This window comes from Hemicordylus capensis, chromosome 17, assembly GCF_027244095.1.
Source record: "Hemicordylus capensis ecotype Gifberg chromosome 17, rHemCap1.1.pri, whole genome shotgun sequence".
Classification (NCBI taxonomy): Eukaryota; Metazoa; Chordata; class Lepidosauria; order Squamata; family Cordylidae; genus Hemicordylus; species Hemicordylus capensis.
This window is the reverse complement of record NC_069673.1, coordinates 255,736-277,666: the sequence shown is the minus strand read 5'-3', so window position 1 is coordinate 277,666 and position 21,931 is coordinate 255,736. Positions and strand designations below refer to the sequence as shown.

The 21,931-nt window shown below is 56.3% G+C and overlaps 1 protein-coding gene across 1 annotated transcript in view; it reads left to right on the top strand.

Moving 5' to 3' along the window:
* CCDC187 (coiled-coil domain containing 187) overlaps positions 1 to 18,700 on the top strand; it is a 40,820-nt gene extending 22,120 nt beyond the window's left edge. The window contains exons 13-20 of the mRNA XM_053282504.1: positions 4,215 to 4,300; positions 8,351 to 8,493; positions 8,924 to 9,111; positions 9,680 to 9,755; positions 10,166 to 10,324; positions 11,449 to 11,603; positions 13,427 to 13,524; positions 15,589 to 18,700. Coding sequence (XP_053138479.1) covers positions 4,215 to 4,300; positions 8,351 to 8,493; positions 8,924 to 9,111; positions 9,680 to 9,755; positions 10,166 to 10,324; positions 11,449 to 11,603; positions 13,427 to 13,524; positions 15,589 to 17,135 — 2,452 coding nt within the window. The 3' untranslated portion in view covers positions 17,136 to 18,700. The remainder of the gene's footprint in view (positions 1 to 4,214; positions 4,301 to 8,350; positions 8,494 to 8,923; positions 9,112 to 9,679; positions 9,756 to 10,165; positions 10,325 to 11,448; positions 11,604 to 13,426; positions 13,525 to 15,588) is intronic.
* Positions 18,701 to 21,931: the final 3,231 nt, after the last annotated feature.

The following is a 21,931-nucleotide window of genomic DNA, read 5'->3' as shown; positions in this document are numbered from 1 at the left end:
CGGCAATGCAGCGTCAGTGGTGGGGGGAGCGGCACCCTCCTCCAGGTCAACCCCCCCCGCCCCCAGCACGGCTTCCCCTGGGGGCAGCCACTTGCCTCTCCATTGGGAGAGACACAGCTGGGGGTGGGGCTCCCTGTCCTGACCCCCAGGGGAACCCTCTGGCTGGTCCACGTCAGGCCCAGGTAGGAAACATGCACTCTCTATCACTCACATTGATATACCGCCCTATATAAAATCTCGGGACGGTTTACAGTTTAAACCAACAGCCACTAAAACCTAAGAATAGTAGAAAACAAATTAAAATGACCATAAATAAAACTTAAGAACATCATAAACTAAGAGCCTGATGAGACAGGAGTGTTTTCAAAAGCCATTTAAAAACAACCAGAGATGGGGAGATTCTGATTCCATTGGTGGGTAGCGTGTTCCAGAGCCCAAGGGCAACCCTAGAGAAGCCCTGGTTTGGGGTCGCCACCAAGCGAGCCAGTGGCCAGCACAACCGGCCCTCCCCTGATGACCTTCCTAACCAGGAGTTTCAAGAAGGGAAGTGACCTTGGGTGGCTCATTGTATAATTTTCAGTATGAAAACAGGTGTACATTGGGGGTCCTTAGGTAGCATCTTAGGAGAAGCATTCATTCTTGTGCATGAGAAACAGAAGGACGCCCCTTCGGAGATGCCCGAGTTCTTGTAAAACGTTTGCATTAAAAATAATTCCTGTTTTCCCCTCCCACACTCACACGCACATCTGCCGTTCAGTTAATTTGGGTCACTTCTTTAATTGATCCAAAGGCTTTTGATCTAGGAGAGGAGAGAGCTGGTCTGGTGGGAGCCAGCATGACTTGTCCCTTCAGCTAAGCAGGGTCTGCCCTGGTTGCATATGAAAGGGAGACTAGAAGTGTGAGCACTGGAAGAGATTCCCCTTCAGGGGATGATGGAGCCGCTCTGGGAAGAGCTGAAGGTTCCCAGTTCTCTCCCTGGCAGCATCTCCAAGAGAGGGCTGAGAGAGAGTCCTGCCTGCAACCTTGGAGAAGCCTAGTCTGTGTAGACAATACTAAGCTAGATGGACCAATGGTCTGACTCAGTATATGGCAGCTTCCTACGTTCCAGTGACGCAAAGTGAAATATCAGTGGCCGTTTCTGGATTTTAGTCGTAGCGATCACTCCCTCCCTCACACAAAAACTGCCACCCCAGGAATCAGCCTTTGAACAAACGTGGATCCTGCAGCTCCCCCGCGGCCTGGATCAAACTCCCTCTCGGTCCTCCTCTTCCACTGAAGCCACAGCTCCAAATGGCAACTCGTGGGCATTTCTGGCCCTGCAATCCTTGGGTGTCCAGATGGGGGAAGAGACCCTCAGCTGTAATTGACAAGACTCAGGACAAAAGCTGAAGGAAGATGGATGGAGGGCGGGCGGGCGGGCGGGGGGGAGGCGGCGGCTGCTGCTGCTTTTCTGATCAATGTAATTACAGGGAGAGCAGAGAAGCCGCTTTGTCTGGGCAGGGAGAGGAGCCGGTGGTTGGGCCCTCGTGGCGGCAAGCAGAGGTGGCTGGCAGGGATGCCTTTGGGAGCTGGGGCAGCAGGGGGCCACCCCAGCTGCCTCCTCGGGTGCCCCCCGGGCTGGTCGGGGCAGGCCCCTCACTGCTGGCTGTGGCAAATGCCAGCAAGCGTTTCCAGACTCCTGCCCGGTTTCTGGCACCGAGGCTCCCGTGGCCTAGAGCCCACGCGACCCGACGCACGGCGTGTCAGTCGCGAGGAGCAGAGATGTGACCATGGAGAATAGGAGGGGGGCAGCAGGGCCCAGAGCCCACGCAGTGAGAGTTGGACGGGGTCAAGCGCCCGAGAAGAGCCTCGTGGCCGGGAGGACCCCAGCCCCATGTGGCACCTTCCAGGCCCATGGATTGGTTGTGGCAGGCCACAGCCACAGGGGAGGAGGGTGGGCAGGGAGGCGTCTTCTCCTGCAGAAGAGCCCCTGGATGTCCTCCTGGGCCCAGAATTCAGCACCTCTGTGGCGCCTTCTCAAAAGCCGCTCTGCTCACCTGTCCGGCCCTCCTGCTTGCAGAGACCTCCTGGGGAAAGGGGGCTCCCGAGGAGCTGCTGGAGCAGAGGCCCCCGCCCCAAGTCTGGACACAGTGGGGGGGAGGGAGCAGTCCCTAAGCAGGCCGCTCCTTGTGCAAAGTCAGCTGGGCCCAAACGGGAGATCTGGCTGCGGCAGTCAGGCTGGAGAGGCCTCTGGGAAGCGGGAAAGGAAGCCCCTGGGGGGTGGGGAGGCGGGACAGGAGAGGCGAGGAGTGGTGTGCAGTGGGGGACTCCTGTCGACGGGGGAAAGGTGGAGATCCGTGGCCATGGTGGAGGCTCTGTTTGTAGGGAGGCCAAGCAGCCCCAGGGAGGCCGGTGGGGTGAGCCCTACTCCCACCAGGGCTCCCAAGGTGAGCCAGGTGCCCCCCTGCTCCCCCCCAGCCCTCTTGCCCCTCTCCACAGGCGCCCCCTTCCAAACCGCGCTGGCGAGAAGGAGGCCTGCCGTCTGTTTTTAGCCGTTTCTGGGTCATTCGGTGGCAGGAAAAACAAAGAAAAGCTTATTAATGCGAAAAATGAAATGAGATTTCCTTAAGCAGATTGCTGATGAAATAAAAACATTCTCTTTTGGGTTTGGGCACAGAAACATCTGCCGTGCCTTCACCTCCCGCCCTCTTCACTCTGAGCTCCTGCCAGCCCCATGAGTGTCCAGCCTTTTCACGCGTTTCCCACTAATCTGTTTAGCTAAGCTTGGCACTTGGTGTTTGGGAAGCCGGCAGGGTGGTGCCTGGATCCTGAGGCCAGCGGAGCTGATGGCCACTCCAGCCCAGCTGCAAGGAAGTCTTGCCACCTTCCTCCTCCTCCTCCTCCCCCCCCCCACTGGGTCTCCCTTGGATGGAGAATGGGGAGGTCCAGATCCTGCATCCAGAACCGCCCCCTCGCCGCCACTAGGAAGCAAGGGGCTGAGGCAGGGTGGGGACCACCAGAGATCCAGATCCCGGGTGCCCCCTTGCCACGGGGACCCCCCCACCAGGAGACCCCAAGCCAGCCCCCCTACCTCCACCTGAGGACGCAGCCCGGCCCATTCCAGGCAGAAGCTCTTCCGGTTCCAGGGTTCCCAGAGTCCACGCTCAGCAGTGGGAGGGGAGCGGTTGAAGAAGGCAGGAAACTGACAGAGGAGCAGGACCAAGGCCAGGGCCCAGGGCAGGGGCAGGCCCAGGGCCCAGGGTGGGTTCAGGACCAAGGCCAGGGCCCGGGGCGCGAGCAGGACCAGGGGACAGAGCTGCCTCCCGGGGCTGCAGGCAGGCAGGGCACACACCACACCAGGGCAGAGGCCACCTGGGCAGAGGTCTGGGGGTCTCCACTGGGCCTTCCAAGGGCTCTGCTCTCCAGCCCCTGTTTCTAGCTCTGACCATGCTCTGTTCTTTGGGCAGGGGCTCCAGTGGGGCTGGGGAGCCTCCCCACTGACTGAACGGTCCGCAGATGGGTCCCCTGAGTCTGGGAGTGGGTGGGAAGCAGGAGCGCCACCTCTGGTCCTGGCGGAGGGGCGGCTCCCAGACCCCTGGCGTTCCCTGCCCTGGCTCCTCCGCTGAACAATCGGTGCCACGGTCCTGCCACGGAGGGCCTTCTAGATAGGGTGTGTGGGGCGGTCATGACGCAGCCCCTTCTAGGCTCGTGCTGAGCAGCAGGGGAGGGCAGCCACCACCCCTCAGCATGAACAGCTGGGCCGAATCGCCTTTATCAATGGGTTCGAAAGGCTGCCTAGTACCCACTAGCTGGTGGGCTCCACTGCCAAAAACGGGGATGATTGTCTTGTGTTTAGAGAGCTGTTTTGCTTTAAAAGGATTAGACAGGTTAGTGTGTGATAGGTCGACACACCTAGTCAACGTGGGTACTCAATGGAGCCTCCTGGCTCAGAGGCAGTCTATCTCTGAATAGCCGATGCTGGAGGCAGACAGCAGAGAAGGCCCAACACACTCCCGTGCCCTGCTTGTGGACCCCCTGGAGGCATCTGAGTGCCCCCCCCGCCCAATCTCTTTGCTGCTTAACTGCTTTGAGACCTGACTTATGGAAAAGAGGCATATAATTTTTTTATTTTTTATTTTTAAATACGATTCCTTTGGGGGAGTTAGAAGAGGTTTTTCAGGCTCGACGTTTGGTTCACCTTTCTCCTTTCCTGTTTGTTTCTGCCTCCCGCTTAGGCCAATTTCCCACTCCCTGGCGGAGACCCCCCCTGTTGCCCTGCACCAGATCCAAGAGGGGACCAAGGGTCCAGTGGAGCATCTTGGTAAGCTGGGGTGTGAGAAAACACGGGAGGCGGGTGGGTGGGTGGGTGGGTGACCCCCAGGTGGGTGTTCCTCCTTCCAGGGAATGTCCCTTTCCCTCCTCCTCCTCCTCCTCCGTTCCTCCTTGAAGTGATGTGTTTTGGGGTTTTTCCAAACAGAACCCGCCTTCCCTTTCCAAGATCGTACAGGGCACAGCAGATTTAGCCACAATGTAGATGAGTAGCCTTGATGAGAATCATGCCAATAAATTAATTAAAACTAGATACTGGCAGACATGATGAGGGAAATACTCAAAGGCGTGCAACTGAAATGAGGCCTTGCCTAACACGTCCTTCTCATTTGATGGGGCTCCTTGAGTCACTTTCCCCATCATGCCGGCCACTGTGACTTAGAAACGTAGCAGTCATGATAAAAAGAAAGGGGAAAGGCGGTGGGGAGACGACTTTAAAACAGCCCTGCTGGATCCGGCCCAAGGAAGCCTCTCCAGTCCAGCTCCCCGTTTCCCCCCGTGGCCCACCAGATGCCTCTGAGAAGCCCACAGGCCAGAGCTGGAAGGGGCCGGCGCTCCCTCCTGCTGCCGTGGTCCCCCTGCTGCAGCTGGTGTTGAGAGGCATCTTGCCTCGGAGGCTGGAGGTGGCCTGTAGCCACCCCGGCTAGCAGCCACTGAGGGAGCTGTCCTCTGTGAATGGGTCTAAGCCCTGCTTCAAGCCACCCAGGCTGGTGGCCCTCAAGGCAGAGAAGAGGCATCCGAGCCATCCTGCCCAGGATCAGAAGCAGCTGTTCTTGGCTGGGTGGGGAGCGTAGGCAGATCATCTGCTGCTGCTCTAGTCTCACCCCTCACCGGAGTGGGCTGTGTGGGGCCAAGGGAAGGGTGGTTGGAGCCAAGAAGGAAAGGGTTAAGTGGGAGACAATAGCAGGCTGGACGGGGGTGGGGGGGGCTTGTGTCTGCAGAGCAGAGCAGATGGGGCATTGTTCTCCAGGGCTGGAGAGAAAGAGAGGATCAGGGAGCCCCCCCCACCCCACCCCCACCCCGCAGAGAGGAGAAGCCCATTGTTCCTGCAAAGGGTCCGGCCATCCTCCCCACCCCACCCCCACCCCCCCCACCCCCCATGCACACACCAGGGTTTGCAGTTTAAGTGTCAGAGTAGGGGAGACGGTCGGGCAGGCCATGTTCCCAAGTGCCTCTGTGCTGCCCCAGCCTGCGACTCTGGTGCTGGTGGGAAAGTGGAATGGCACCCTTGAACTCAGGCAGGGAGGGAGGGGGGGTGGGTGCTTTGCCTCCTGCACGTGGGGCCCGGCTCCAGGCAAGGAACGGCCCTTCCAGCCAGATCCATCCTGGCCACATACTGTCCTGCTCTTTGCCAGGGGTCCTGCTCCCTCTGCATAGGACGGCCGCGGTAGGTGGTGGCAATGCCCACTCTTACTTAGGAGTAAGCCCCATTGAACGGGTGGTGTGGAGCACCGGGTGGTGGGGACTACAACTCCCATCATCCCATGGCCTCCAGCCATTGTGGCTGTGAATGGGGGGAGTTGTCATCCAGCAGCATCTGGGGAGGGACCCGGGCCTGAGATGGAGGCCGTGTGGTCCGTCAGGCACATGTCTCCTGTGCTGGACCTCACCGCCTGTCAGCAGCTCACATTCTGAGTTGCGCAGGTGAGTAGACCCCCCGTCATCTCTGGACACATGTAATCCTCGGTGAGAAGTACTTAAGGAGATGGGAGAGCGTTGGACACCCCTCAAGCGGCTGCCTCCCGTCAGTTAGCAATAATGCATTTCCCCGTACGTGGTTGGACTACAGTGCCCATCATCCCCAGCTGCAACAGCCTTTGCAATGACCCTAACTCGCCAGTGGGGGGTGATGGGAAGTGCTGTAGTCCAACAACGCATGGGCACCCGAGTCTGAGGAGCTCTGCCTGAAAGGGTGCCGTCGTCATTGTGGGTGTGAGGAGAGGGGGGCTGGTTGGCTGGTTTGCACAGGAGAAGAAATGGAATCCAGGCCTATCCACAGCGGGGGGTGGCGGGGTGGGACCCCCCTGGCTTTATGCTCAGCGCTGCTGCCCTGGCCCTCGTCCTGATGCCCCCTGAGCCTCCCGCGTGGAGGAAGGAGGCCTTGCAGCCGGGGCAGGGAGCTTGTTCCCTGCTGGAACAAAAACAGAAACAGCAGCCGCCCCAGGAGATCTGCTCTGGGGTCAGCGAGGGCGCTGGAGAGAAGGCCTCCTCTGGCTGCAAGAGTGACTGCGTCTGGAACGGGGCGGGGTGAGGGGGCTGCCGACCTGGGCCGGAAAGGGGGAAAGGCTGCTCTTGATGGGGCAGGCAGCTCCCCCGCCCTGCGTGATGAGAAGAACGAGGCTTTGGTCCCTGCTGCTTCACGGATGGATGAGGAATGTGTGGTGGCAGCTTCGTGGCGTGAAAAGGTGCCCTGAGAGGCCACCCCCTCCCTCGTGCCCTGTCAGGAGAGAGAGGCAAGGGGGGGGTTGCAGACACCAGCCAAAGAATGCACGACCCCTTGACACTGGGAGTGCCACCCAGTTAGGGGACCGGGGGTGTGTGTGCGCGTGTGCACATGTACTTACGTGTAGGGGCAGGGTCAGAGACCGCCGCCAGAGAGCAGCTGCGTAACTGACCCAGCAAGAGGGCCAGGCCTGTCCTCCAGTCAGAGAGCTTGTCTGCCCCAACTAACCAGTGAGCCCCTAAGGCAGCCAGTGGCATCCTTTGAGTGGGGCGGACGCTGCTGAGACCAGGGCCCTCTCCATACGCATCCAGTTGGATCCGACCCCTGCAGACTGGGCAAAGAGGCGCCTTGTCACCGGTGCTTCTCTTTACTGAGCAGGGGGAGAGTGACCGGCCCTCTCCACCCCCAGCACAGGACCTCCGGTGACTGTGGCGGGTCTCTATCGTGTTTCTTTTTAGATTGTAAGGTGGACAGGGAGCCATCTTATTTTTTATTTATTATTTCTCTGTCTAAACCGCTTTGGAAACTTTTGTTGAAAAGCGGTATATAAATATCTGTAATTGTTTTTGTTGTTGTTGCTCATCCAGGCCTCCTGCTGGGGAGATGTGCTTCTTGGCTTCCGGAGAAACACTCCTTCTTAAAAAAAACCAAGCTCCTAGCCCTCATGACTGCAGTGTGGTAGGAGGAGGCAAGACCCACTGAAAGCAGCCAGAGAGGGGGCTAGATTGGGTTTCCGGGGGGTGGGGACACACAGGAGGGGTTCTGTGCCCTGAATAATAGCTCGGGGCTGCTGCCAGACTCTAGCAAGACTGGGACAAATGTTGCAGAATAGTGAAACTGCCAAAGGAATATACAAAGCCAGTGAAACGATGCAAAATTATACAAAGCAAAAATATACAAAGCAAAAATATACAGAGCAAAAGACGATGCGAAATATACAAAGCCAGTGAAACGATGCGAAATTGCCCGGTTTCCGCAATGCATGCAAGTCCCAGAAGCCCAATCTTCTCATCTAGGCCTAGAAACTGACTTCTTGTGTTGAGCTCAGAGGTGGATATTTTATGTTTTGGAAAACCAACTATTCCCCTGACGCTGGGCTGCCCCAGGAAGGGCGCCTGGGACTGGCTGCTAGGGATGACCAGCTGCTCTCTTCGGCCTGGTTTTGTTTGGGGCTTGCTGGGTGTCTTTTGACCCTGGTCTCTCTCTCCGGGGCAGGAGCGACTCCAGCAGCTGAAAAACTCTTGCTGCTTTGGAAGCCGGGCTGCAGCCGGCCAGGGCTGTTGAGGCGCTTCGGTCTGGGTGGCCTGGCCCTGGCGGTGCTGAGCCCAAGCGGATCTCAACGACCGTTCATTGGCTCTCTCTCCCGCCCCATCCCCCAGTACTTTATAATATTGTGTGCTCCTTCCTTCCTTCCTTCACTTGTCTGAAATGCTCCTCTGCTTTTCTAAGGGGCATCAATGACGCCTTCCGTCTTTAAGCCAATTTGGTGCAAACATCCGCCTCGCTCTCTCTCCCTCTCTCTGGTGCATCTTCTTTCCGGACAACTTTGTGCCAAGCTATGGAGAGTGTGACTCTCCCTCCCTCCCTCCGTTTCTCTAGGGCTCCAGTCTGGACAACGCAGCAACGTCCGCCAGCTTCCGGCCTCCGGCCTGCCTGCCTCTCCCATCCATCCGCCCCACAGCAAAGCAGCAGCAGAGGAAGGGTCAGGAAACAGGAGCGAGGCCTCCGATTCTCCCAGCCAGGTACTGGGGCGCCCAGGCAGGCCCTCTCTCCCAGGCGAGGCGGCTGAGGCAGAAGCTCAGCAAGCGTTTGCTGTTGATCCAGCAGAAGGCTGCTGGAGGGGTCAAGGTCTCTAGAGCCAGCAAGAGCCCCGCCCCTTCCCGGATCCTCAGGCCAGCTCTGCTCGGGAGGAGGCATCTCCCCCCCTCCTCCTGAGGAGGCCCATTGCAGGGGAACCCCGACTGAGCGACAGGCATGCCCTTTGCCTCAGCACTGGCACAGCACTGCCTCCATTCCTGGGGTCTTGGGGGATGGCTCTAAGGGAGGGGCAGCAGTGCTGGGTCCTCAGGGTTCTGGAGCTCCTGGCAGCGGGTGGGGGGGGGGACACACGACCTGCTTCACCGCCTGCTGCTGCTGCTGCTGCTGCTGCATCTGTGCTTCTTCTGCCTGCAGTGGAGTGCGATCAGCCAGTTCTACGGGGGCTCGGGCACCTTCTGCCGCTTGGGGCTGGCGATGGCGGAGCAGTGCCTGTGGCAAGAGGAGCTGCGAGCCCGGCACCAGAGCGCCCTCCTCCGGCTCCGGGGAGAGGCCCTTTGGGAGAAGGCCCAGGCGGAGCTGGCCTGGCTGGAGCAGGAGGCCCGGTGAGTGGGTGGGGGCCGGCCGGCCGGCAGGCCTCTCTCTCTCTGCTTGGGGGGGGGGGTCAGGGCTTCAAGACGCCAACTGCTCAGGACTCTCAAGGGAGCGGGGAGAAGGGAGGGAGGTCCCCTGGGGCGTTTGGATCCCAGGAGCCCTTGGCCATGATGACGACGATGACCCTGCATTGCTGGGGGGTGGGGGGGGGCACTGACCCCTAGTCACGGCAGCGCCAGCACCTGGCTTGGCAGCCGTCAGGTCCTCGCTGGGCTGATACTGCTTAAAGCCCCGGATGCTCTGGCTTCACAGACCACCCCCACCCCACCCCGCTAGACCCAGGGGGCTCCAGGCCCCTCCAAAGTCTAGCCAGCGCTGCCTGCCTGCCCGGGAGCCCAGACCCGTCCCTGGCAGCTCTGGCCAAGTGGCTTTGGGGGAGATGGGCTGAGGAGGAGGAGGAGGGTCAGCAGGTGGGTGGGCCAGTGGCGGGCGGGGGGGGGGGCTGACTCAAGACCTGGGCTGCCCCCCAGACCCCCCCCCCCACCTGGCGGCTGATGGAGTCCCCCGTCTGGCTTTCAGCTTGCAGGGCCCGGAGGGAGCAGCCGCGGCGGCGGAGAAGCAAAGCCAGCTCTTCACCAGCCTGAAGCAGGAGCAGGTGATGCTGGGGGGGAGCCCAGGAAGGTCCCTTGAAGGGCTTCCCTTCCCACCCTGAGGCAGCGGCAGGGGGTGGCCAGTGCTGGGGTTTCAGGGAGCGGCGGGGGGGCTCGGCCTCTTCCCATTCGCGCTGCCCCCCCCCCAGCTACCCTTTTCAAAAGGCTGCAGAATGATGCGGATGATTGGGCTAGAACTGGGGCGGGTCTCCGGCTGGGACTCTCTAGCTTCTTGGTGGGACCGCAGGGAAGCAGCAGAGGACCCCTGTGGGTGTTGGGGGGGGGGGTCCACGCAAGGTGAGCCAGGCCAAGGTGGGGGTGGGGGCAGGGAAGACTCCCTCCCGAGCAGAGAGGTGCAGCTTCACCCCCCCCCCCGCCTCTCCCCCCCCCGTCCTCCTCCTGTGCTCCTTTGCAGGCCGAGATCCGGCACCTGCAGGACGTCTGCCGGGCTGCCCAGCGGGAGCGGGAGCTCCTCTTGAAGCAGCAGCAGGAGCTCCGCCGGGTGCAGCAGGCCACGGCCCAACTCTGGCAGCAGCTGGGCAGGCTGGCAGGAGGGCCGCCGTGGCGGTGGCAGGTGCGTGCCCGAGAGGCCAGCAGGCACAGGCCCCCCCCGCCCCTGTGAGGGCCCCAGGCCAAGGCCCCAGCCAAAGGCCCCTGCTTGGGGGGTAGGGCTGCCAGGAGGCCCCGGGGAGGCTGGGCTCCAACAGCACTAGGAGTCGCTGGAGGCCCCCCGCCCCCTTTCCTGGGGGTGGGTCCGGGGGGCACGGGTCCCAGCGGCTCCTGCTGGGGGCTCTCTCCTTGGGTTCCCTTTTAGACTGCAAGTCTGCTAATGGGGCCAGGAGGCCCCTTTTCCCACGGGGGGGGGAGGCTCTCGGGTGCTTAGCAGGGTGGGGAGAGGAGCGAGTCCCTTCCAAGCCAGCAGAGCGCCCCTCCCTTGAGCCTCGGTGGTGCTCAGCCCCTCTGAGGCCGGGACCTTTTGCTTTGGGCACCCTGCTTGTGGCAGCTTTCAGTGGGCACGCACTCTTAACCAGAACTTCAGAAGTCTTGGCTGTTCATCGTAGCCCCTGGGAGGCGAGCCCGGCCCCCACCATGGGGTGATCTTCATGGCCCTACTCCATTCGCTCCCTAAGGGAAGCTGGGAGGACATTTGTAGGATGGAGCAGGGCCTTTGGGGGCTGCCTCGCTGTGACCTGTGCAAGACAGGGTTGGTGCCCGTCTGTCTGGGGAGGTGCTTTCTATTTGAGCAATTGGTTGCTTCAGGATCATAGGAACAGAGGAAGCTGCCATATACTGAGTCAGACCCTTAGTCCACCTAGCTCAGGATTGTCTTCACAGACTGGCAGCGGCTTCTCCAAGGTGGCAGGCAGGAATCTCTCTCAGCCCCATCTTGGAGATGCTGCTGCCAGGGAGGGAACTGGGAACCTTCTGCTCTTCCCAGAGCGGCTCCATCCCCTGAGGGGGAGTTTCTTCCAGTGCTCACCCTTCTAGTCTCCCTTTCATATGCAACCAGGGTGGACCCTGCTTAGCTAAGGGGACAAGTCCTGCTTGCTCCCACCAGGCCGGCTCTCCTCCCTTAAAGCATGAAATATGCTGCAGACCCCCAAAGGGACAAGGAGGAGGCCCTGAAACCCAAAGCGGGCCAGCCTGCAGGGGGCCAAGAAGGAGCCTGCCCTGCTCTCAAAGCTCTCTCCTTCCCAGGCTGCTGAAAACCCAACCCAGGCGGAAGGCGGCAGCGGCGGAGGCAGCGTGCTGGGAAGGGAAGCGGGCCAGGCAGCCTCCCGCCCAGCAGCGCCCCCAGCAGGAGGAGAGAGAGGCGGCCCTGGCTGGCCACAGCAGCACTGGGACCGCAGCAAGTAAGGAGCGGAGACCTCCTCTCCCCCACCCCCGAAGGGGCCACTGTGAACCTGCAGTCAGCCTGAAAGCGGATCTCTGGAATACAGACCTCTTGCTACGGAGGAGTCAATAGGAGCAGATCAGCCCTTCCCCTTCCCTTTTGGAGGGCGTTGGGTGATGGGGTCCTCCTGGCCAGTGTCCCCTCCAACAGGGATTCCCCGATGGGCTGGACTGCAACTCCCAGAATCCCCGGGGGGAGGCCCAGAGCTCCATGGCAGAGCCCCTGCTTGGCCTGCAGGCCCCCCGGCAGGGCTGGGAAAGGCCCCTCTCTGAAGCCGCCCTGGAGAACCTCTGCTCCCCAGAGCAGCCCCTGTGGAAACCATGATGAGGGGTCTGACTTGCCGTGAGGCTGAGGGGGCCTGAGCCCCGGCGGGGAGAGGTGCAGGCTCCGTCCCTGGCAGCATCTTCTCCGAGAGGGCTGGGCGAGACCCTCCTTCGCCACCTCCGCCCGGCAGAGCAGCTCTGGCTGCTGCCGCCTGAGCACGGAGACCTCTGCTAGCAGAGCTGGGAAAGGCTCCTGTGCGTGGCCCCCCTGGAGAGCAAGCGGTTGCTGCTGGGTGGGTGGGCTCACCACAGGCCCCCCCCGCCCCCCCACATGGCTGCCCTGCTGCTGCTGCTTCTCCTCCTCTCCTGTCCCTGGAGGGGCTCCAGCTCCAAGCCTCCTGTGGGACCACACCGTCGCTGGCATCGATCCTGCCCACTCCGGAAGCCCACAGAGGAGCTGGGTGGTGGTGGTGCTGCTGGGACGCCCCCGGCAGGCAGGCAGTGCTGGGCTAAGGGAAGCTCCTTCCAATAAACCTCGGCACGGGACTATTGATGAGAGGTCGCCAGGCCCCTTAGAAAGGATTGCTGGCTTTGCTTTCGCTCCCTGTGACGGAGGAGCAGCTTCTGTGGGGGGGGGAGTGGTGCCCCCCCCCGCTTGATCTCGCTCTCCAGGGCAGCCCCTGGCTGTGGAGGAAGCTCCCTCCTCCCGCCGGGCTTGGCTTCTCCTTCCAAACCCAGGGTGATGAGTGTCCCATGTCTGGCCGGCTTCATCTTCGCGGAGGGCTCAGGTTTCCCTGGCCTGGAAGGGAGCACTGGGACACCAGTTGGCCCACCTCCCGGTGGCCTGGCCTGCCTCTCATTCTGTCCTCCCGGAGAGCATTGCCGTCCTTTATGCCAGAGCCCTGGGCAGGAACCCCTGGCCTCCAAGGGCCCCTGGAGGAGGGAGCGAAGCAGCCCAAGCTCCGTTCCTGCCGCTGCCCCACCCGCCCAGACCCCACTCCCCACCCCACTCCCCACCCCACCCGGCGGCCTCTCCAGATGTGCCATCCGCTTCCCCGTCTCCCTCTGGACTTGGTGCTGCTGCTTCCTTCGCCTCCTCCCGTGGGGGGGGTCCGGCCGCGTAGAGACCCACCTCCGGCTTCATCCCCTGTGTGTGGCCGGGCCAGATGCTGTCCGAGCCTAGATCCTCCTGCCCTTTCTCTGAGGTGCCTCCTCCTGCAGCGTAACACTTGGGTCCCCAGATATTGTGGGGCTACAGTTCCCATCATCCTCGGTTACAATGTGGCTAGGGATGATGGGAGTTCTAGTCCAACGTCAGGGCTACAGTATGAGGTTCATGATTAAGCTCAGGACATATAACTGAACCTGACAGTGGCCTCTTCCCCCCCCCCCACCGTCTGCCTCGCCTCTAGACTTTGTTTTGTAACCTCCTTGGGGCAAGGGCCTGTTCTCTTCTTGCACAATGATAGTGCCACGTAAACAGATACAGAACCATTCACGGACATCTGATTGTTTCCAGCCTTCGAGCTGAAGGAGAGGAGGTCTTACCACGAGGGGCAGCAGAGACGTCCCCAGAGTGGAAGCCACGGCCAGGAGTGGAGCCCCTCAGAGCTGGAGGTGAGGCCCTGCGTCCCTCCCGGAACGAAGCTGCCAGCCCAGCCCTGAAGGCCATCAGCTCTGAGCAGCTCTACCTGATGAATGGCCAGCCTGCGGGCGGCAGCACGGTTCTCAGGCAGGGTGGGATTGGAGAGAGGAGCCATCCAAGTGGCCTCCTTTGGCACACCCCTGGCCCCTTAGGGCGGGCCGCTACTGGCCTGGATGCTTCCCGGTGTCTCTACCGTGTGGTAGTGCTGGACCCGAGGACCGCCAATGGCTCCTAAGCCAAGGTGCTCCTTCCTGGTGAAATTCGCAGCTTCTCTGCACAGAAATCAGCTCTGGTGGCCTGCAAAACTGTTTCCAGCCCTGCAGATCTCCTGAGATCTCTTTCACTCTTTCGCATGTGCCTCTCTGAAATACCCCACAAGGGGAGAATGAATTATCCCGACGGCTGTGGACGTCCCGTTTGCTTCAGCCGCTTGCACTGTGCTTTAATACAAACAGAAAGAGAAGCAGGAGTCCTCGCGTATGGTCTTGACTCACATTCCGGTGGCGTAAATCACAGAACCGTGTTGCTGTGGTGCAGATCAGAAGCCAAGATGCTGGAAATTTGTCCCAGGTTTATTGTGGGAGATGATGGTGCAGCTCTAGTGGAACAAAGTCATAACTTATTCTGATTGTGCTATTAAAAATGTGCTTTCTTCTGAGGTATTTTCGACATAATTTAAGAGAGCGTGTGTGAGAGAGACCGTGTATTTTTAAGAAAGGGGCTAAACTCGCGTCTGTCAACTGGAGATGAACCCGGACAAGAATGATTCTTGTTGCTTCCGTTTATCCTCAGTTAATATTTCTTCTTCCGTCCCTCTGAACTTATAACAAGTACATCCAGATCGCATATATGAGACATTTTATATGATTTATCTTGTCTTGGAGGGGCCTCGTCTGTGGAAATTATAAATATGTTGTCAGCAGCTGCATTGCCTTTCTCATTCATATCATCTCTATCCTAACAGGTCAATAAATGCACACTCAGACAGTACCACAGTTCCTTATTTTAGCTAATAATGATTTTTAAAAGAGAGTACAAAATAAAGCATGTAGATAAAGTTGGACGTATGTGCATGACAATAAATTTCAAGTGATCCCGTGCTGATAAACTCCAGTAAGTCCTGATTCTGTTCTGGAGCAGAATTCCTCTCCAGCACAAATTCTGGCAGGGGTGGAATTCATTGGCATTCCTAAAACAAACTTGGTCACCTGCCTGGGGTCTGCTTTCTACATCAGCACTACAACTCCCATCATCCCCAGCTGCATTGTAGCAGGGGATGATGGGAGTTATAGTCCTGTTTTGCTGGCAGTTGTCCAGCCCTGTACGACATCTTTCTAGTAACGTATTTGTTTGTTTTATTTTATTTATCTAACTTGTGTGCTGCCCCAAACTTACATTTCTGGGTGGCTTACAACAATTTAAAAACCCAGTTAAATTAAAAGGCTTGGGTGAAAAGATAAGTCTTGAGGGACTTATCTCAACAGGTAGTGCATTCCAGAATCTCGGGGCAGCAACAGAGAAGGCCTGTCCCTGTTTGTGCCTAACTTTAGGAATAATGGATTTTGCATTATTCAAACAGACCTGAAGCTTCATAGGGACGACTGAACTGGACCTCGCAAAGTCTGCCTAATGGGAAGCTAAGATTATTGGCCAAGCAGTCTCTTCCCTCTGAAGTCTGGCACCGGAGCCAGTCTGCTAATGCACTTGGCTTTAAGAGACAACCTCCATGGATCAAGGAGTGAAACATCAGTTGGGTCCCCTTTTGTTGCTGCCGCAGCAGAACCGAAAGGGCTGGCTGGGCCTTGCCTTCCATGGCTTGCCCCACTCCCCGTCCGAGGCTCATGTGTGTCAGGTATCGCTTTTGCAGGCATGGAACTGCAGTGGAGGGGAAGGGTTTTTCTGTGGGATTTCTCCCTGTCATGCAGTTGTCCTGTCATGCACAGGAGCCTTGGATGGGAAAGGAGTTGGCAACCCTAAAAATCGCCCATCAGTCAGAACTGAAGATGAAACAGTAACCCAAACCTCTTTCTTTCTAGGTCCCTCGGTGAGCCTCGAAGAGCAGCGTGAGGACTCTGGCTTGATGGCGCTTTCCAAGAAAGACGAGGCTCGCAGTGCCTGTGACAAAGCACCGACTCCTAAGATGTCCTTGGAGTGCTTGGATTCTGCAGGCCCCTCTGCTGAATTGTCTGCCTCTTCTCCAGCGGCGGAGGAGAACTCCCTCTCTGATGCCAAATTTCACAAAGCCTGTGCAGTTCTAGTTGATCTCTCGGGAAGCTCTCTGTCGGGCTCTGATCTGGAGGCAGGGGATGCTCAGGACACAGACGTCAGCCTCCCCGAGGAGTTTGTCTTCCAGGACTGGCAGGGTGGTGGCCCCTCGGGGGCGGGCTTCCCTGAAACCCCGCCAGGGCCACCCACAGCAGTGAGGGAAGGAAGCACATTCTTCTTGGAAAGCCGATGCCGCAGTGAAGGGTCTGGTGGCCATTCCGGTCTGGAGGGCCTGTCGGTTATCTGCAGCCAGGAAAAGACCCCAGGAGGAGCCCCACCCCACAGGAAAGAGACCTGTGCATCTGATTCTGTGGCTTTCGCAAAGCACGGCAGGCAGGGGACACCGTCGTCTTGGGCAGGAGGGTCCCTCTCCTCTCCGGCAGACACACCTCTTGGCGGACGAGGGGCAAACTGCCTGGAAGCATCAGCCTTCATTCCAGGAAGCGGCACTGTCAATGAGACGGCTTCCCCGGGAAGGTCCAAATCGGAGGCTGTTTTATCCCCCAGCAGGGCTGCCTTGGGCTGCCCTGAGAACTGCAGACAGCCAAATTCCACGCCTGCCCCTGGCCCAGCTGACAGAGGTGGTGGCCACGGCGAACCTGCTCTTCATATTGAAGTTCAGCCCCTGGGGTGGGCACAGGGCACATCCTTGGAGAGTGTGGCTCAGCCCCAGGAGGGGTCTGCCTTGCCAGCGAGTGGTGGCCAGAGGCAGCCACTTCCCACCACCCCGTCATCACATCCCTCCAGCCTCCAGCCAGTTCCAGAGATTTGCCCCGCGGACGACCGTGAAGCCAGCAGACCAGAGGAAGCCGCCCCTGCCCAGATCACCGGAGCTGATGAAGAGGCCGGTGCCAGTTTGCTTTGTGCTGAAACCCCAGACGGAGCAGTGGAAGACAACCAGAACCATCAGGACACAAAGGCTTCTGGGATGGCGACGCTTCCTTTGGCATCCCAGGCCAAAAGCTGCCTTTGGGAAAGGGAGGCTGAGCTTGTCAGCAAGACGCTTCTGCCTGAAATGGAGGACGACATACGTTCTCCGGTGGATGAAGTGCTGACCTACGGAAGCGCTGATCTGCCGTCTTCCACCGAAAAGGATGCCTCTTTCCCAAGCAATGAACTTCCTCCACCACCTGAAGACCTGAGTGAACAATGGGATGGTTCTAACTTCAGCCTGAAAGACTTCCCATCTCCGCCAGAGCAACTGTTTCTGCCTGAGGCTGGGGAGCTTCAGGGTTCAACTGATGAGCATGCCTCTGTAAGGACCTTGTCCTTGACCTCCTGGTCCGAGGTCCCCATGCCCAAGGAGCCTCTGCCGTGAACTTGAGCCTCCGCAGGTGTTTCTTCAGCTCGGCTGTCTAGTTTTCTTTGGGGCAGTGAAAACTCTTGGAGGGGCTTCATCGTGCCAGATGTGTTGGGCGGCAGAGTCGTACATTCCAGCAATCAGATGCATCTAGTGAACTGAGCAGCACTTCCCACCAGGCTCATGCAAGATCTGACAGCATAAAAGATGCAACAAAATCCGTTCCTCACACCCTCCAAAGCTCAGAATTACAAGGATGTCGACCCTGCAATCACATTTGAAGTTGGAAATTGAGCCCACCCAGAGCCCTGGCATTGAAGAGATGCTTCTCCTTTCTGCTGATGAAGGTAGCCAGGAGAAAAACAAAAACAAACCGTGAACAGAATGATCTAATAGGCAATTAAATAGAAATAAGATGGAAATAAGATTTAATCAATAAACATACTAAACATGATATAGAACAGGCATCCCCAAACTGTGGCCCTCCAGATGTTGCTGAACTACAACTTCCAGCACACAAAAAAATGTTGTCTAGGGATGCTGGGAGATGAGCAAGTAGCGGACCATGGATCCCAAAGAAAGGCAAAACACAACTTTTAACAGAGTTTCTTAGTCAAAGCACCTGGAAGGATGGTGAGCCGCTTCCACCAATCAGAGGTATGCCATGAGGGCCCAGGCTGACAGCTCCTCGGCCAATGAGGGGGTGAGATTCCGCGCCCCCCCCCCCGCCCCCAGTAGAGGCAACTTTGGGACTGACACCTGTCCATAGATCAAAGAGCTTTCTGTTACCCGTCTTTACAGGGAAGGTGAGGTGTGAACTGTCCATTTCTCCTGTGTGGAACAGGATTAGGTGAAGATGGGTGACTGGCAGATGCTGTGGGTGATGCTCTCGCTTTAAGATGATGGAGGTTAGCTCCCATCGTGCATGTGGTTCCTCTTTCATAGGGAATCTCCCATTACCATTCCTTTTACAGTCCATAATTTTCTTTATTATTAATAAATCCCTTGCGTTGACTGATGTTTTCGTGCATCAGGCAACTTCAGCAGGTCTGTTTGACTGGAAGGAAAAGGCTCTGCCATTGGGGAGCTGGCCAAGCCAAGGGGCTGAGTAGAGAAGGCCCCGATGGGCAAGGCGCTCCGGGACAGGCAGTGCCCAGAGGCGGCCAGCGGGCTGAAGAGTGGAGGAGCAGGCTCTCAGGCAGGACGAACAGGCTTTATTTTATTTTTATTTTATTTTATTTTATTTTATTTTGCACACATAGACATTAATCTGCCTTTTGCACAATGAGAGTTTCTCAGGCATTCATGGATGGCAAATGACCAGCACAAACATTAGTTTGCCTCGGTGTAAACAAAAAATAGTTTGTGTGTTTCTCCTGTGCAACAGCTGCTCTGTGACTTAAATGACCAGCAGTTTTTGGAGATTCTGGCTTTCTTCCATTTATCTTGATTCAATGGATTTGTAGACACAAATATGCCGCACAAGAACTGAATGATAAGACTGCATGGAGCAGCTCAAATTTAAGGTGCGGCAGATCTTGTTAAATAACTCCTGGTGTGTTTATATTTTCAAATAAAGAGATTTCTGAGTACGTTTCTTGCGGGTGTTCTATGAAAAGGGTTACCCCATGAAAGTCCATTGTTCTAGGGCAGTAACTCACGTCTGGCCTAGGACAGAAGGGCCTGTGGGGCCGTGACCCCCCTCCTACCCGAGGTCAGAGGTGGGTCTCCAGGGAGAAGCCCCAGGGCCAGGGAGCCCACAGAACGAAGGCTACCTCGGCAGCAGCCACCTTCTCCTGAGTCAGACCCTTGGTCCGTCCAGCTCACTGCTGAGCTGGCAGTGGGTCCTCCTCCGTGCCAAGCAGGTGGTCCACCCGCTGAGCTATACTCTTCCCTGGAGCCAAAGGGATGACTGGGAGGGAACTGCCCTTTGAGGACTGGCTGGCCTTTTCCAGCCAACCCTTTTTGAACCCTTACCAGCTTGTGGAAGGCTTCCCAAAGGTTTTGCAATTACATCCCCCTTCTCTGCGGCTCTCCCTGACCCACCCTCAGTTGCTGTTCTCTGCAGCTGGGAAAGGGGGAGATTTGTGGTATATTCCCACTGGTGATGGCTTTAAACTGATTTACTCTGCATATTACTCTGCCTAGGGAGCAAGAGGGTTGCCGGTTTGAATTCCCCACTGGTATGTTTCCCGCTCTATGGAAAACTCCTATATCAGGCAGCTGAAAGGCATCATCTCACACTGCGTGGGAGGAGGCCATGGTAAACTCCTCCTGTATTCTACCCAAGACAACCACAGGGCTCTGTGGGCACCAGGAGTCAACACCGACTCGACGGCACAACTTTACTCTGCATGTAATTCCACAAAGTTATGCCAGAGCATTAAGAATCTGTTTTATTTCTGCTCTTTAGCATTTAAACTTTTTTCCTGTGCTGCTAATGTTAAAAGATCATGTCCTACCCAGTCAGGATTTGGAGCAACCCTTGATTTCCAGTTTTGCAGAAGCATATGTCTGGCTACCTCTCTTATTTCAAGCAATGCATCTAAAACCATCTTGATCCTCATCAGAACCTCTTTCCAGAACAGTGGTGTTACTTCTTGGCATTTCCACAGCAGTTGAAATGGAAGATCTGCCCGTTGGTTACGCCTCCAGCTGTTACCTTCTGGCAAGATACCCAATCTCTCGAATAAGACTGGTGTCCACTATGCTCGAAACAGGGTTTGCTGCTGGGATTAAAATCTTAATCTGGTGACTAAAGTGGTTTTTTTTAAACTGATGATCTGAGAGCAGCAAGCCAGTGTGATGATGTATTTATTATTTCACACTCAGCACTCCATCCGTCTCTTAAAGGTTCTAATGTTGGGGCTAGAAATTCAGAAACTTTTTTTTTCATTATTCATCCTCCAGAATTAGTCTGTTATAGCTGGAGAATATCGGGTGCATCCCAGCCAACTTTGTTATTATGCTGGGTGCTTGAGTTGTATATATATTGCCACGCTGCTGTGGGAGGGATTCTTCTTGCAGTTCCCTGAAGAACTTAAATTCATTTTCCTTTGCTAACAGCCAAGATAGAAGATAAACACCCCTCTCAGCCCAGGATTTATTTATTTATACATACATACATAGAATTTATTTAAACTATTTATTTGAACTGCACATGTAAGCTATGGGATTCTAGTGATTCCCTAACTGGTGTAAGAGAAGATCTCTTCCTATCAGACTTGTTAGTAACAGTCCATGTAGGTGACCATATGGTCAACTTCTCAAAGAAAAGCGGAGTTCCCCAAAGCAATTATTCCCACAGATAACTGTTATATTTCCAAGCTCAAGGAAGCGGATTTGGTCTCACACATCCAGACAGTGCTGGAGCAGGAAGGTGGGGGCAGAGGAAGGGAAGGATCTGGGGGTCGGGTCATGTTCAGGGTCTGGCGGCCTGCAGTTGCCTCCTTAATGGGGCCATAATCAAAATTCAAGCGGGGGGGGGAATTGGCGATTTTAAAATTTGAAACCCATGAAGAGGGTCAAAGAGGCAAGGTGGGGGTTTGGGGGTGGGTTTTTGGCTGGTTGGTTGTTAGGCCAAGTGCCGGCATTTGAGAGGAGCCCTTGATGGCAGATTCATTAGGAAGCCGTGCTGAGCGGGAGAAGGACTTAGCTATAAAACAAGGGCCGTGAGGAGGAGTGGAAACGGCCCACGCCGAACATGGCAGACATATTAAATACCTCCAGCCATTATGTGCACGCTGCTCTCAGTGCTGACAGCCAGATATATGGTCCTCTCTGTCAGTGGCAAGACTTCAATATCAAGATTATTCTTACTTCAAGGTCTAATATTTTCTTTGCCATGGCTTTGATCAATATTAACCTCTTGGGTCAATAAATCTTGGTTCTAGCCTCCAGAGAAGTCATTAGCTTTCATAGGAAATGATTATTTCTCAGTTATACTCTGCATTTAATTTTCCTGTAATCCATCTTTTTCAGACTCACACATGTAACAATTCTTCTGAACAGCCATGGAAAAACAAGGGCCTTGATAATATATAAACATTGTTCTATTTTCCATTGCTTGATTGTGGGAAACCTTGGCTCATTTAGATTCTGTTCAGGAAACAAAAGCACTTTCCTGAAGTGGCAACAGAATAAAAACACTAAAAGTGGTGAATTCCTTGCATTAAGAGAGAGAGAGAGAGACTACGTGTATTGCATCTCTGCATGTGACCATTTAAATGCCAGAAGGGTGGAAGAGAGTTATTCCAGAAAATCGTGTTGGACGACTGCAGAAACTGTAGCAGATTAGTCACATGGGATGTAGACTGTTGATTGTTTAAATCTGCAATAAATTTGCACATGATTAAAAATAAATATTTCCACAGAGCGTACCTGTTTTCCCAGGCTTTTAACTGAAATTTTTAAAATCATAATATGTCTGTCTTTTGAGATTGTTTTTTACTTGTTCTGTGAATTTCAACTGTTTTCTGTTGTTTTACATTCGCTATGTTTTAACTTTGTACACCGCCTAGAGATGGCTATACCAAGTGGCATAGAAATATGATGAATAAATACATCCATTAAGGCCGGGGTTAGGAAAATATGGAGTCAGACTGTTGGTCCCTCTCACTTGCAAGCAGGCAGATGCTCTTCCCAGAGCGGATTCCCCATCCCCTAAGAAGGGGGATCTCTTCCAGTGCTCACACATGGAGTCTCCCATTCATAAGCAACCCGGGCAGACCCTGCTTAGCAAAGGGGGACAAGTCCTGCTTACGATCACCAGCCCAGCCCTCCTTGGGGCCCTCCCTAGATGTTGGTGGACTAGT